The sequence below is a fragment of the Bubalus kerabau genome, chromosome 1 (assembly GCF_029407905.1).
Source record: "Bubalus kerabau isolate K-KA32 ecotype Philippines breed swamp buffalo chromosome 1, PCC_UOA_SB_1v2, whole genome shotgun sequence".
Classification (NCBI taxonomy): domain Eukaryota; kingdom Metazoa; phylum Chordata; class Mammalia; order Artiodactyla; family Bovidae; genus Bubalus; species Bubalus kerabau.
Genome location: NC_073624.1, coordinates 149670922 through 149685239, shown reverse-complemented (window position 1 = coordinate 149685239; position 14318 = coordinate 149670922). Strand labels below are relative to the sequence as shown.

The window sequence follows — 14318 nt, the reverse complement described above, 5'->3', positions numbered from 1 at the left end:
CAATCTGTTGCTTGCCTTATCTTCTTTTGAGCATCCAGGTGTGTTATATTTTTTTATAGTTAGGTTTGTTGATCTGTTTCTTTGTAGTCTTTATTGCTCCTACGTTGAAAAGTCATCCTCAATTAAGGGGCTGTATAAATGTTAAAGTCTGTTTACTTCTGATTATAAAGAAGGCTGAATGCCGAAGAATTGATGCTTTTGAACTGTGGTCTTGGAAAAGACTCTTGAGAGTCCCTTGGGCTGCAAGGAGATCCAACCAGTCCATCCTAAAGGAGATCAGTCCTGGGTGCTCATTGGAAGGACTGATATTGAAGCTGAAACTGCAATACTTTGGCCACCTGATGCGAAGAGCTGACTCATTTGAAAAGACCCTGATGCTGGGAAAGATTGGGGGCAGGAGGAGAAGGGGAAGACAGAGGATGAGATGGTTGGATGGCGTCACTGACTCAATTGACATGGGTTTGGGTGGACTCCGGGTGTTGGTGATAGACAGGGAGGCCTGGCGTGCTGCAGTTCATGGGGTCGCAAAGAGTCAGACATGACTGAGCGACTGAACTGAACTTCTGATATTTTGGTTTGATTTCAAAAAATATTAAAAATGTATTCTATCTAGAGTTTTATTTTCTTAGGTTAAGAGTCTTTTTCTCTCTTATTTTCCCAGAATTGTTCATTGGCTATGCTGACATCGGTTATTAACCCTTTTCTTCCCTAACTTATTTGTGAGGCCTCATTTAGCACTTATTAAATTATGACAGAGATCAAATTGCCAACATCCGCTGGATCATGGAAAAAGCAAGAAAGTTCCAGAAAAACATCTATTTCTGCTTTATTGACTATGCCAAAGCCTTTGACTGTGTGGATCACAATGAACTGTGGAAAATTCTGAAAGAGATGGGGATACCAGACCACCTGATGTGCCTCTTGGGAAATTTGTATGCAGCTCAGGAAGCAACAGTTAGAACTAGACATAGAACAACAGACTGGTTCAAAATCGAGAAAGGAGTATGTCAAGGCTGTATATTGTCACCCTGCTTATTTAACTTATATACAGAGTACATCATGAGAAATGCTGGGCTGGATGAAGCACAAGTTGGAATCAAGATTGCAGGAAGAAATATCAATAACCTCAGATATGCAGATGACAGCACCCTTATGGCAGAAAGCAAAGAACTAAAGAGCCTCTTGATGAAAGTGAAAGAGGAGAGTGAAAATGTTGGCTTAAAGCTCAACATTCAGAAAAATAAGGTCATGGCATCTGGTCCCATCACTTCATGGCAAATAGATGGGGAAACAGTGGCAGACTTTATTTTTCTGGGCTCCAAAGTCACTGCAGATGGTGACTGCAGCCATGAAATTAAAAGATGCTTACTCCTTGGAAGGAAAGTTATGACCAACCTAGATAGCATATTCAAAAGCAGAGACATTACTTTGTCAACAAAGGTCCGTCTAGTCAAGGCTATGGTTTTTCCAGTGGTCATGTATGGATGTGAGAGTTGGACTGTGAAGAAAGGTGAGTGCCAAAGAATTGATGCTTTTGAACTGTGGTGTTGGAGAAGCCTCTTGAGAGTCCCTTGGACTACAAGGAGGTCCAACCAGTCCATCCTCAAGGAGATCAGTCCTGAGTGTTCATTGTAAGGACTGATGTTGAAGCTGAAACTCCAATACTTTGGCCACCTGATGCAAAGAGCTGACTCATTGGAAAAGACCCTGATGCTGGGAAAGATTGAGGACAAGAGGAGAAGGGGACGTCAGAGGATGAGATGGTTAGATGGCATCACCAACTCGATGGACATGAGTCTGGGTAAAGTCTGGGAGTTGGTGATGGACAGGGAGGCCTGGTGTGCTGCAGTCCATGGGGTTGCAAGAGTCGGACATGACTGCATGACTGAACTAAACTGTTCAGTTCAGTTCAGTCACTCAGTTGTGTCCAACTCTTTGCAGCCCCATGGATTGCAGCACGCCAGGCTTCCCTGTCCATCACCAACTCCCAGAGTTCACTCAGACTCACGTCCATCGAGTTGGTGATGCCATCCAGCCATCTCATCCTCTGTCATCCCCTTCTCCTCCTGCCCCCAATGCCTCCCAGCATCAGAGTCTTTTCCAATGAGTCAACTCTTTGCATGAGGTGGCCAAAGTACTGGAGTTTCAGCTTTAGCGTCATTACTTCCAAAGAAATCCCAGGGCTGATCTCCTTCAGAATGGACTGGTTGGATCTCCTTGCAGTCCAAGGGACTGAAATTAGGGGCTGTATTTTCTGGACTGTAGATTTTCATTATATGATCTCTTTTCCTATTACCCTCTGTTTTAATCCCTGCAGCCTTATAAAATTGGTTATCTCCCTACTTTCTTCTCTTTTAGAGAGTCTTGCTTGCTTATTCCCTGGTTGAGATTTAAAACCATTTTATCAAGTTAAAAAAAAAAAACTTTTTTGGATTTGAGTCAGAATTGCATTAAACAATCTATAATTTACCTTCTTAAAAAAATCACCATTGTTATAGTATTTTGACTTGTTGTCAATGAATGTTATATATCTTCAGTGTACAAATCTATTTTTAAAAATATATTTGTGAACTTTCCTACTTTTCTTAATATTGGTCAAATGCATTTTCCATTATGATTAGCTCTATATTTTGTTTATTTATTTATTTATTTTTGTTTTATTATTTAAAATTTTTTTATTTTTCTGTATTTTTGAGCTCTATATTTTATATTATATTGCTGTTTGGGATAGGATCCTTAAAACTATATTTACTGTAGGCATTTAGGGATATTATTGAACTTTGCATGCTTAGTTTGATTAGCCACTTTGCTGAGATCTTTTTAATTTGTGTACCTTGTCAGATGACTGCTTTGTTGAGGTTATGCAGTCATTTCATATACACATAATCATCATTTTATCTGTTTCTGATAAAAAACTGTTTTTTTCTTTATCTGTTATGCTTTCTATTTCTTTGGCCAGAATGTCTATGACCGTATTTAGGGATACTGATGATGGAAGGCATCTTTATTTTGCTCTTTGTTTTAAAGGGAAAGCTTCTGACACTTTTCCTTGTTGTTCCCAGCAGGTCTGAGATCCATTGATTTTATCCACAGGGCCTGTTATGATTTATAACCACAACAAGAAACCTTTCTAGACCTTTGAGCATCTGGCACAAAGTACTAGGGGGCTCATTGTTTGGAAAGGTTTGCTTTGTCTAGAATCTTCAACTTGCCTCAAAGTTTGAGCCTGCAGGGCTGATCCAGTCCTCAATCTCTTTTTATTGAAAGTCTGACCTCTGGCATTCATTCCTCCCCATAAGACTTTGCACTCTCTTCTGCAAACCCCATCTTGCTGATCTAAGAGCAGGTCCCTGACATTGGACAGCAGCCGGGCTGAGGTCACCTAGCATAGCCCTGGACCAGAGGAAACAGTAAAGACACTTTTTTTTTTTTTTTGATTGAGCCTCAGGGCTTGTGAGATCTTAGTTCCTTGACCAAGAATTGAACCTGGGCCCCCTGCAGTGGAAGTTCAGAGTCCCAACCACTGGACCGCCAGGGGAGTCCCTAAAGACACTTAATGGGATGTCTTACCTCCCTGGTTCCTCAGTCTTTTGGATTTTTGCCCTTACCTCCATTTGCCCCCTTTCTATCCTCAGACCAGCTCAGTGAGGTCACCAGTAACTCTGTCCTGCCCACTGAGCCTGGTCCACCTCTGCTGGTAATGTTCTCTGGGGGTCTTCCTACTCCACTGGGAAAGTAGATGCAAAAGGAGGTTAATACAGTATGAGGTGAAGAGGTCTCTTTCAGGGACTGAAGCTTAGGGTTGTCAGGGAAGGCTTCGTGGAGGAGGTGACATTTGAGCTGCTCTTAGAGTCAGAATAGACATTCTGTGAAGCACATAAGGGTGAAGGGCTTCAGTTTTGATTATTTCCATAGACTGCATTATTGCTGCTGTTCAGAATAGGATCTTTTTCTTTCTTCTTTCCTCCCTCCCTTCCTTTCTTCCTGTCTTCTCCTCTTTAGAATACTTTAAAATATTTAAAATATGAATTAAAAAAATTTTTTTAGAATATAGTTGATTTATAATGTTGTGTTAGTTTCTGCTGTACTGCAAAATGAGTCAGTTATGAGTGAACATATATCCACTCTTTTTTAGATTCTTTCCCCATATAAGCCCTTACACAGTACTGAGTAGAATTCTCTATGCTAATCAGTAGGTCCTTATTAATTATCTGTTTTACATATAGTAGTGTGTATGTCAATCCCAATCTCAATTTATCCCTCTTCTCCACACCCCTCACCCCATAACCATAAGATTGTTTTCTCCATCTGTGACTCTATTTCTGTTTTGTAAATACGTTTATTTGTACCATTTTTTAAAATTCCACATATAAGTGATATCATACTCTTATATAACTGAGAAAGATTTGTTCTCTGTCTGACTTTCTTCACAGAATAAGATCTTTAAAAGCTGTCTTTTATTGTTGGCATATAGGAATGTTATTGAATTTTGTGTATTAATTTTGGAACAAGCTTCAAAGGCTTAGAGTCCTGGGGAAGTCTGGCCTCTTGAGGGAAAAGACCACAGTTTGCTGAGAGATGGATCAGTGCTGTCTGGGTCAGTGAGTGCTCCTGGCGGGGGCAATCACCAGTAATGCGGGCCTCCAGAAAGACTTCGAGAAGAGGTGGGATGGGACCTGGCCTTGAAGCATGGAGCATTGTGGGTAGGATGCGAAGGGGAGGGCAAAGTGGAAGATGAGTAGGGAAACAACATTTGTAGTAGGCCCACTATTTACCTGCTAGGCACTTGGTTAGTATATTGAGTACTGTATTTAAATATCATGTTATTTATTTTTGGCTGTGCTGGGTCTTCACTGCTCCAAAGGCTTTTCTCTAGTTGTGGTAAGTGGGGTCTACTCTCCAGCTTCAGTGCACAGGCCTCTTTGTGGTGCTTCTCTTGTTGCTGAGCACAGGCTCCAGGGTGCACTAGCTTCAGTAGTTGTGACATGTGGGCTCAGCAGTTACAGCTCCCAGGCTCTAGAGTACAGTCTTGAGTTGTGGTGCACGGGCTTAGTTGCTCTGTGGCAGGTGGGATCTTCTCAGGTCAGGGATGGAACTTGTGTCTCCTGCTTTGGCAGGTGAATTCTTTACCACTGAGCCACCAGGAAAGGCCCACTGAGTACTTTCTCTGATATTTACTTTTCCTGACTGCCTTACTAGGTAGACAATGATGTCTCCATTTTAAAGATGAGAAAACTGAGGCTCAGCAAAGGTAAGGGACTTAGATGAGCTGGACAGCTAATTTCCGAGCCTCCATACTTTCAATGTCTCTCTGCTGCTGTATATATGAAACAGCTTTATTGAGATATAATTCACATACCATATAGTCCATCCGTTTAAGGTGTACAGTTCAGTGGTTTTGAGTATATTCAGTGTGCAACTATCACCGCATTCAATTGTGGAACATTTGCATTACCCCTGCAAAGAAATCCCTCACCCCTCAGTACCCCCAGCCCTGGGTAACCAATAATCTACATCCTATCTTTACATTTGCCTGTTCTGGACCTTTCATGTAAATGGGCTCATACAGCATATTGTCCTTGGTGATAGGTTTATTTCACTTACCATAGTGTTTTTAAGGCCCGTCTATGGCTTAATGGTAAAGAATCCTCCTGCCAACCAGGAGATACGGGTTCGACCCCTGGATCAGGAATATCCCTGGAGAAGGAAACGACAACCCACTCCAGTATTCTTGCCTGGGAAATCCCATGGACAGAGGAGCCTGGTGAGCTACAGTCCATGGGGTCACAAAGAGTCAGATATGACTTAGCGACTAAACAACAGTATATATTGGTATTTTATTCCTTTCTGTTGCCAAACAAAATGAAAGTGAAAGTGAAGTCTCTCAGTCATGTCTGCCTCTTTGTGACCCCATAGACTGTAGCCTACCATAGCCTTCTCCATCCATGGGATTTTCCAGGCAAGAGTACCGGACTGGGTTGCCATTTCTTTCTCCAGGGGATCTTCCCAACCCAGGGATCGAACCTGGGTCTCCCCCTTTGCTGGCAGATGCTTTACCCTCTAAGCCACCAGGGAAGCCTGCCAAACAAAATGAGTATACCACATTTTATCTATTCATCTGTGGATGGACACATGAGTTGTTTCCATTTTTTGGCTATTATGAATAATGCGAGGATGAGATGGTTAGATAGTATCACTGTCTCAATGGACATGAGTTTGAGCACACTGTTAGGGAAGGACAGGCAAGCCTGGTGTGATGCAGTCCCTGGGGTCGCAAGGGTCAGACATGATTTAGCAACTGGACAACAACACCACGAGTAATGCTGCTGTGAATATGTGTACTGTTTTGTGTGGACACATGGTTTCATCTTTCCCAGATATACACCCAGGAGTAGAATTGCTGGATCATGTGCTAACTAGGTTTAACCATTCAAAGAACTACCAGACTATTCTTCAGAGAGGCTTCCCTGCTGCCTCTTGGACAGACCTATTTTCAGAGTGACAGGACAGGGAAGAAGGTGAAACCACAAAGTCTGTGTGAATTGCCTCTTTTCACAGAAGTAGACTGTTATAAAGCACTCTTAAGACTGTGACTTCACTGTTGAGTCTGATGATCCAGGAAGGACGTGTGGGTCCTGCAGGGCCTCAGGCACACGGCCATGTGGCCTGGTCGTTGGTGTGCTGGCAGAGCTCTGCCTTCTGCATTCTGGCTAGCAGGCTGTGCTATTAGAGAATGTGCTAGAATCAGCCCTAAGTTCAGGGCGCTAGATGGGGACAAGTGTGGTGAATGGTAACGAAGGCTCTTGGAGGAAAGAGGAGAAGGTCTCGAGCCTGGCACAGGGAATATGGGTCGGGGAGAAGGGAGGCAGTAGGAGAGACAGGGTCAGGGTCTTTGGGGTTGGGGGCAAGTCTGTGGTCAACTGTGGCTGCTAACTCTGGTCTTTGTCCTTTGACTGCAGACCTGGCCGAGTGCAAGCTGGTTTCCTTCCCCATCGGCATCTACAAGGTCCTGCGAAATGTCACTGACCAGATTCACCTCATCACGCTGGCCAACAACGAGCTCAAGGCCCTCACCAGCAAGTTCATGACCACGTTCTGTCAGCTCCGAGGTAGGCTGGGAGGGCATTCTGGCTCTTGCTCTGAAGGCTCCGACCCTCTCTGGGAACTGTCACCAGGGCTGGTCCCCTGGTCAGAGGGTCTCAGGAAACAACTCCCAAGGAGGGCCTTTAAGGGTGGACCCGTGTCCTCCCTGCAGCCTGGATATCTCCCCTACCTCTAGCTGGCTGTGAATCAGATTGACTCATGGTTAAGGCCATGGGTCCTGGAGTGATTCTTTTGTTTTGAATAGACCAGCAGGGTATTTGGGGTCTTGCAGCTCTGGAGTAGTTTTTTCTCGGTAGACTTGTTAACGAGCCCCCTTCTGCACCCCGCCAATCTAGCACTGTTTTCCCATGTGGCTTTTTCAGTTCAGGAGTGACATGTCAGGGATGTTGTTTTCTCTGCTGTGCACACGCAGAGCAAGTGGACTTGGGTGCTTGGCAGAGAGATGAGCAGGAGGCTGACAGGTGGGCGTTATGATGCATATGAAATTTCTCCTCCAGATGGAGGAGCAGAATGCAGTGGCCACTGCGTGTCCACTCCCTGCTCCTTCATCCTTCTGCGGGAGTTCACTGCTGCTCAGCCCAGTGACCTGTGGGGTGGAGCTGTAGCCTGGGGGCTTGGTGTGTGTTTGTGAAATGGTGGGGTGGGAGAGAGAATTGGGGAGGGCACAGAAGAGGTGATTCCTGCCTTCTGGAATTCTCTATGTGTTAGGGGCATGAAAGGGGTCTTAGAGTCTGTTTAAAGAAACCAGTATGTAAAATGCTGCTGATGGAATCTGAGGGACCTGAACAGCCTATTTCCTGCAGCTTCCCAGAGGAGATGTGGACTCTGGCGGAGCCCAGAGAGGAGAGGGAAACGTGAATTGGCAAACCTGGTCCAGGGACAGGAAGCAGCTTGGACAGTGGCTTGGGAGAAAGCTACAGGCGGGACCTGGGCTGGGTGCAGACACAAGGGCCGGGAGGAGGGATTGATCCGTGTGGTCGTTTCTGACTGAAGCTCACAAAGCTCATTGCATTTGTGTTTAAAATGTTAAAGTGCTTATGATGGGGGGTGAGTCAAGGAATCCCAGGGCTAGACATGTTTCCCCAGGAGCATCTGTGGATGGTTTTCACCAGGACCATTTTACCATCCTTCCTTTTCTGGTGGCTGCTTCTTTACACAGGTGAGATGGGTCCTAGCCAGGGGGGCCCTTGGACCAGCAGCTGTCAGCCTGGCTGAAATTAGAATCGATTTGCCTCGGCTTTACCCCAAGACCCATTGAATCAGAATGTCTGGGTGTGGGTCTGGGTGGAGGCATCTGTTAAAACCTAAATCAATCATTCTAAAGTGCTGGCAGCCAAAATTGAGACCGTAGTTTAGACCAACGCAAATGCCAAACTGAACTGAACTGAAATGCCAAAGAGACTAGCATGTAAGTTATGAGTGACTCAGATTGGTAATGATAAGGAGTGGTGGGTACTGTGGCCAACTGGTACCTGCCCTGCTCAGCTTCTGCCAGACGTGCCATGGGATTGTTCTTTTTTTCCTTCTATTTTTTGGCCACATCATGCAGCATGTGGGAACTTAGCTCCCCAACTGGGGATCAAACCTGTGCCTCCTGCAGTGAAAGTGTGGAGTCTCAACCTCTGGACCATCAGGAAAGTCCCTGGGATTGTTCTGATTATTTTATTCAATTGAAGCTAGAAAGATGGGTCTTTATGTGAAATTTATCCATTTTTACTTTAACGTGGAAGCCAATAAAACACATTTTGCAAGTTAGACTTAGCCAGTTGAGAGAATCTCCCATAAAATATTAGAGCTGTTTCTGCCATCTCATCTCACAGTGGAAACAGAAGGTCAGGGAAAGAAGCGATGTGTCCAGGGTCTTCTAGCAGGACACTCACATCACCCACTCCGCAGGCGGGATTGCCTTTCCAGACCACCTGCATTAGTTAGCTCAAGGGCCTCCTGGAGAGGACTTGACATTTGGCAGCACCTTGTGGAATGAGTGAGCAGGCCCTTTCCTGGGGACACAGCAGCAAGTACCAGAGAAATACACTTAGGGTCCCTATATTTGTGCCTCAGTTGTGAAAATATGCTTACCATGATACCCTTCCATCAGTCAGTCGTGAAAATGTACTTATCATGATACCCTTCCATCAGAGGTCTGAGGTCTGTTGAAGGATGCTGTTTGCCCTCCCTCCTGTGCTCTGGTACTCCTGCCTCCCCTATACCACCTTGGATTACAAAGAGAAGGCCCTGGTGTGCCCAGTGATTGGACTTCACAGAGGCAGCAGTGGACCCAGGGAGGGTGACCAGGAATAGAGGGGCTGGAGCGGAGAGACTCACCTGGCTTCTACAGTGATGTCTCTGGGTCCCAACCTTTATTCTGGTTTCTCTTTCAAATAGAAAAACCTTTTCCTTTCAAGTGTGACAAGGAGGCTTGAATAGGCTTTGCTAGGCTCCTCATCTCCTGCTAGCATCCTCTTGTGGGTTCTTGACAGAGAAGGTTGGCTGCCTCAGTGTTGGGGAGAGAGCGGCCTGCTTACTCCATGCCTGTGCCTGTCAAGTGGTCTCCTGTGGGTACTCTGGACACTTCTTTTGCTGGAGTCATGGGCCCATTTGAAGTTGGATGGGTTTTTTTTTTTTTTTTTCACTTTATTTTTTAGCCACATCATGCAGCAGGCAGGATCTTAGTTCCCCAATCAGGGATCCAACTTGTGCCCCGCCCACCACCCTCTGCAGTGGAAGTGCTAGGTCCTAACCACTGGGAAACCAGGGTTGTCTTTAATGGTTACATCCCCTTGACATCTTTCACCCAACTTATAGTGGGAAAAAGCAAGATCTGAGATGGACAATGGCACAGATCGTATCTGTCCAAAGGGCAAGTAGGCTCTGCTGAGAGTGGGTCCCTATGTCTGGTTGTGGCTCCTCTGGCTCACCTCCTCCTCCCATGTTCCCATCTCTCCACTTCCTCCTGATGCAGGTCATTCAGGTCTTTTTATTGAGTGTATCCTGAGTCTGCCAGGCCAGAGGTGTCCAAGACACACCTGCAGAAATAGACAAAGACCATCCAAATGAGAACCAGCAGAGGCATTTCATTCAGAGCTTGCTCTAGCCAGGGATTCAGCCACTGTCACTTGCATTTAGCAGGGAGTCAAAGGCAGACAGAGGAGTGGGAAGGCTTTATAGTGGATGAAAGGGAGAAGGCTTCAGGTGTGCCTGAAGGCAGGCTGGGAGCCCAGGGAAGCTGGAGGCAGGCGGGCCAGCTGGCTGCAGGGCGTCCTGTGTGATTGCTTAGGATGTACTTCTGGCTGTCTCCTCTTGGTCCTAAATGGAATATTGGGATAAACATTAGGGAAACTCAGTAATCAAGTTCTGGCCATTGGGGGCCAACTGTTACAGAGGATGTTATTTGTCTTCTTGGATAGTTGATGGAGATGGTAGTCTGACTGCCTACAAGTCTGACTTAACAGAAGGCTAGCTTCCTGGGTGGTTGCTTTACTAACCGGATGATTTCCTGGACAGGATGCTGCAGGTTGTGGGTCACAGATCTATTTTTATACTTGGTCTGGCCATTGTCTGTGTGTATATTCAGTCTCACAGCCTGCTTTTCAGCTCAGTTCACTGGCTTCTCCTGAGCACCTGTTCTGGGCCTGGCAAGGGCATGAACCAGTGACTAATAACACTGGACCCAAATTCCCTGGGCACTTAGCACCCCCAGCTCCACACTGAGGGTTTTACATGCGTCATCTCATTTCACTGTCATAGTGTTGCAGGAAGGGGGACCCCTTCCAGGGCCCAAAACTAGGCTCTTGTCTAACCCTCAGAAATGAATTGTCCGAGGAGACACATGTGCTGACAAAGCAAGAGATTTTATTGGGAAAGGGCACCTGGGTGGAGAGCAGTAGGGTGAGGGAACCCAGGAGAACAGTTCTGCCACATGGCTTGCAGTCTTGGGTTTTATGGTGATGGGATTAGTTTCCGGATTGTCTTTAGCCAATCATTCTGACTGAGAGTCCTTCCTGGTGGTACACGCCTTGTTCAGCCAAGATGGATGCCAGAGAGAAGGATTCTGGGAGGTGGTTGGACGCGTGGTGTCTCCTTTTGACCTTTCCCGAACTCTTCCAGTTGGTGGAGGCTTATTAGTTCCCTGTTCCTTACCAGGACCTCCTGTCGTAAAACACGCATGCACATGGTTACTACGGTGCCTGGCCAGGGTGGGCGGTTTCAGTCAGTGTGCTTCCCCTAACAATAGCAGTGACACTTGGAAGGATAAGAAAACCAAGAGCTAGACCTTGAAGAGCTCACAGTCTCCCAAGGAGGCAGGTGTGTAAGCACAGAAGTGAAGTGAAGTGAAGTTGCTCAGTCGTGTCCGACTCTTTGCGACCCCGTGGACTGTAGCCCACCAGGCTCCTCCGTCCATGAGATTCTCCAGGCAAGAATACTGGAGTGGGTTGCCATTTATAATGTAAGGGGATGTTTACTCCAAGTCTGGAGCCTCTGGGAAGTCAGTACACTTATTATCTTTGTTTTCCATGAGGAAACTGAGGCACAGAGAGCTTAAGGAACTTGCCCGAGGTCACACAGTGAGAGGATGGGGAGGACTGTGGGTCCAGATCCAGAGCTCCTTAATAAACTACTGACGGGAGTAAGTGTTTGCACAGTTTTGCAACTTGCTGCTTTTACTTGGCAATAGATTTTAGGAACTGGTTCACGTCGGTACAGTGAGACCCACATTATCCTTTTCATGGGGGTGGGACGATTAGCACTTGAGTTTAGTCTGTCCCAGACTCATCAGTTAGAAGAGTTTTCTCCAAGAAGTGGATGTGGCTTTCAGAAACTTCACTCTGTTCCCCTCTGTCCCCCACAGGTAGCAACTGTCTCTGTGCGAAGCATCTTCAGTGCTGAGTATGGGCCATTTGAAGGACAATGATTGTCCCACCCAACCCACTGACTCTGCCCTGCAGGAGGGCCCTAGCAGGCAGAACAGTAATTGCTCAATGATGCAGGGTCCCAGCAGCCAAGATGCTGATTGATACTCAGTGGGTGGGTATTTTTGGAGCTGGCACATTCCTTTACCACCAGGCTGAGTAATTACTACAGGCCGGCCACATCTGTCCCTTAATGGAATCGGCAGGGCTTGTCTCTCCCCTGGGGTCAGTCTGAGGCCCCTGAATCAGCCCTGACAATTGTTCAAGATAAGGATGATGCAGAAGTAATAAGAGGAGCTTGGGGGAAGGAGAGATCCATCTAGCCAACACCAGAAACCACAGTTCAGAAGAGATAGTAAATAAGGGAATGTCAGGCCTGTCTGCTCTCAGGCGGGGGACAGTCTGGGGAGTGGGATAGAGAAAGTTCTCCCAGAGCCCCTGTCTGTCCTCAGAGCCCAGGTTGTTTGACTCTGAACCCTGGCACAAAACAGCAGGAAGAAATATGCGGAGCTCCTTGAATATATAGCTCCCTGGGCCAAGAGGGCATTGAGACCCTGGGCATAATTGTGAAAGTCTGATTGATTTTCCTGGAAGCCACATGTCCCAGCAGCAACCGCCTTCTCTTCTTTTACCTTTTGAGTCTTGCCTTTAATGTTAGCTTTTAATTTTTTTTCCCCACAAAAAGCTCCATAATCCAGTAATTAAGTCTTGTGGATCTCATAACCCTCTAACAGAAATAGTTCCATTTATTGAGTGCTTCTACTTTTCAGAGATTATCCTTTTCATTTTCAAATATGGGACCGAGCACACAGTAGGTGCTTAATAAATGTATATATTTTGCCACACATCCTGCTTTTCACAAGACTCACAACTCATTCTCACAGCCATGCTGTGAATGGGCAGGGAGGACCTTCTCACGGAGGCTGTTCAGGGAGAGGATGGGCCTAAGGACACATGACGAGTTAGGTCAGTACCAGCTCCTCTTGTTTTTTAGCCCATCATTCATGCACCACTAAGTAAGCAGAGACTTGCTAAGGATCTACTCTGAGGACAGGTGCAGCAGGAACTAGGCACGCAAAAGTGGAAAAAGAAGGCCCACTTCTCATGGGGAAGCTGGCTGGGGTTTGCACCCTAGCTTGGGGGTTGGGAGAGGAGAGTCAGATTAGCTAGGGGAGAGGGTGGGGTTCTGTGTGACCTTGGACAAGTTATTTCATCTCTCAGTAAACTGGAGGTAGCAGATGATAGTAAAATGAAAATGATGATTGTGTGTAAACCCCAGAAAACTAGTGCCTGGAGCAGAGTGCTGCTCCTTAGATGTTAGCCATCATTATTCCTTTTTGTTTCAAGCCCCATATCCTGAAAGACTGGGCATCTGGCATAAGAGCTCTTGCCTGGAACCCCCTCCCCCATCCAATCCCAGCACTTCAATACTTTGTTAACCCAGCAGGAGCCTGACTCACTGGCGTGGGTTCACACTGCCTTCCTAGTGCAGATCTGGGCCCCCTTTGAAGATCAGTAATAGAAAGCTTTCCCTTCCTTGCCAGTTTCAGCACAGCCCCTCCGATTACCCTAACGCAACCAAGGAGCTGAACGCCAAGGGTGCAAACCCTGCTTTCCAGCCACAATTCCCTCTGCGCCTTTTGCTTTTCAATGATGCTTCTGAGCTGGTGGGGAGGCTGCCTTTCAGGCCAACTCAGCTCCTCCTTCTTGCAGCTGAGCATCACCTTAGACCCTGGAGCTGAAAAAAAGGCTGGACTTCAGAGAGCAACCTTCCCTGGGGAACAAGAAGCTGGGCAGGGGTGTGATTTTGTAGCCCCAAGTCTCAATCTTGACAGCAGTGATCTCTAGAGGAGGATACACCAAGCGATGATTTGGAAACCTGCCTTGGCTTTATTGAGTAAAAAAGCAGGAATCAAAAGAGCATATAGGCTATGATTCCATTTTTAAAAAATATTTATTTGGGTGCACTGGGGCTTAGCTGAGGCATGTGGGATCTTTAGCTGTGGCATGAGAACTCTTAGTTACGGTATGTGGGATCTAGTTCCCTGACCAAGGATTGAATCTGGGCCACCTGCATTGGGAGCACGGAGTCTTAGCCACTGGACCACCAGGGAAGTCCTCCTCCATTTGTTTTTATAATATCTATCCATCCATCTATCTATTAGTATGTACATAGGAAAATATAGACTAGTGAATACCAGACAACTGTGGTTCTAGGGGTGGAAACAGGATTTTCATTTTCCGTGTTCCATATTTTTGTGATGTCTCTATTTTTACAATGAGCACGCATTGCTTTTTATCAGA

General features: G+C 46.2%; 1 protein-coding gene across 1 annotated transcript in view; it reads left to right on the top strand.

Annotated features, from left to right (window-relative positions):
• The window catches only part of LRRC20 (leucine rich repeat containing 20), a 71800-nt gene that overhangs the window by 30008 nt on the left and 27474 nt on the right, over positions 1-14318 (top strand). The window contains exon 3 of the mRNA XM_055535045.1: positions 6960-7109. Within this exon, the coding sequence (XP_055391020.1) occupies positions 6960-7109 (150 nt within the window). The remainder of the gene's footprint in view (positions 1-6959; positions 7110-14318) is intronic.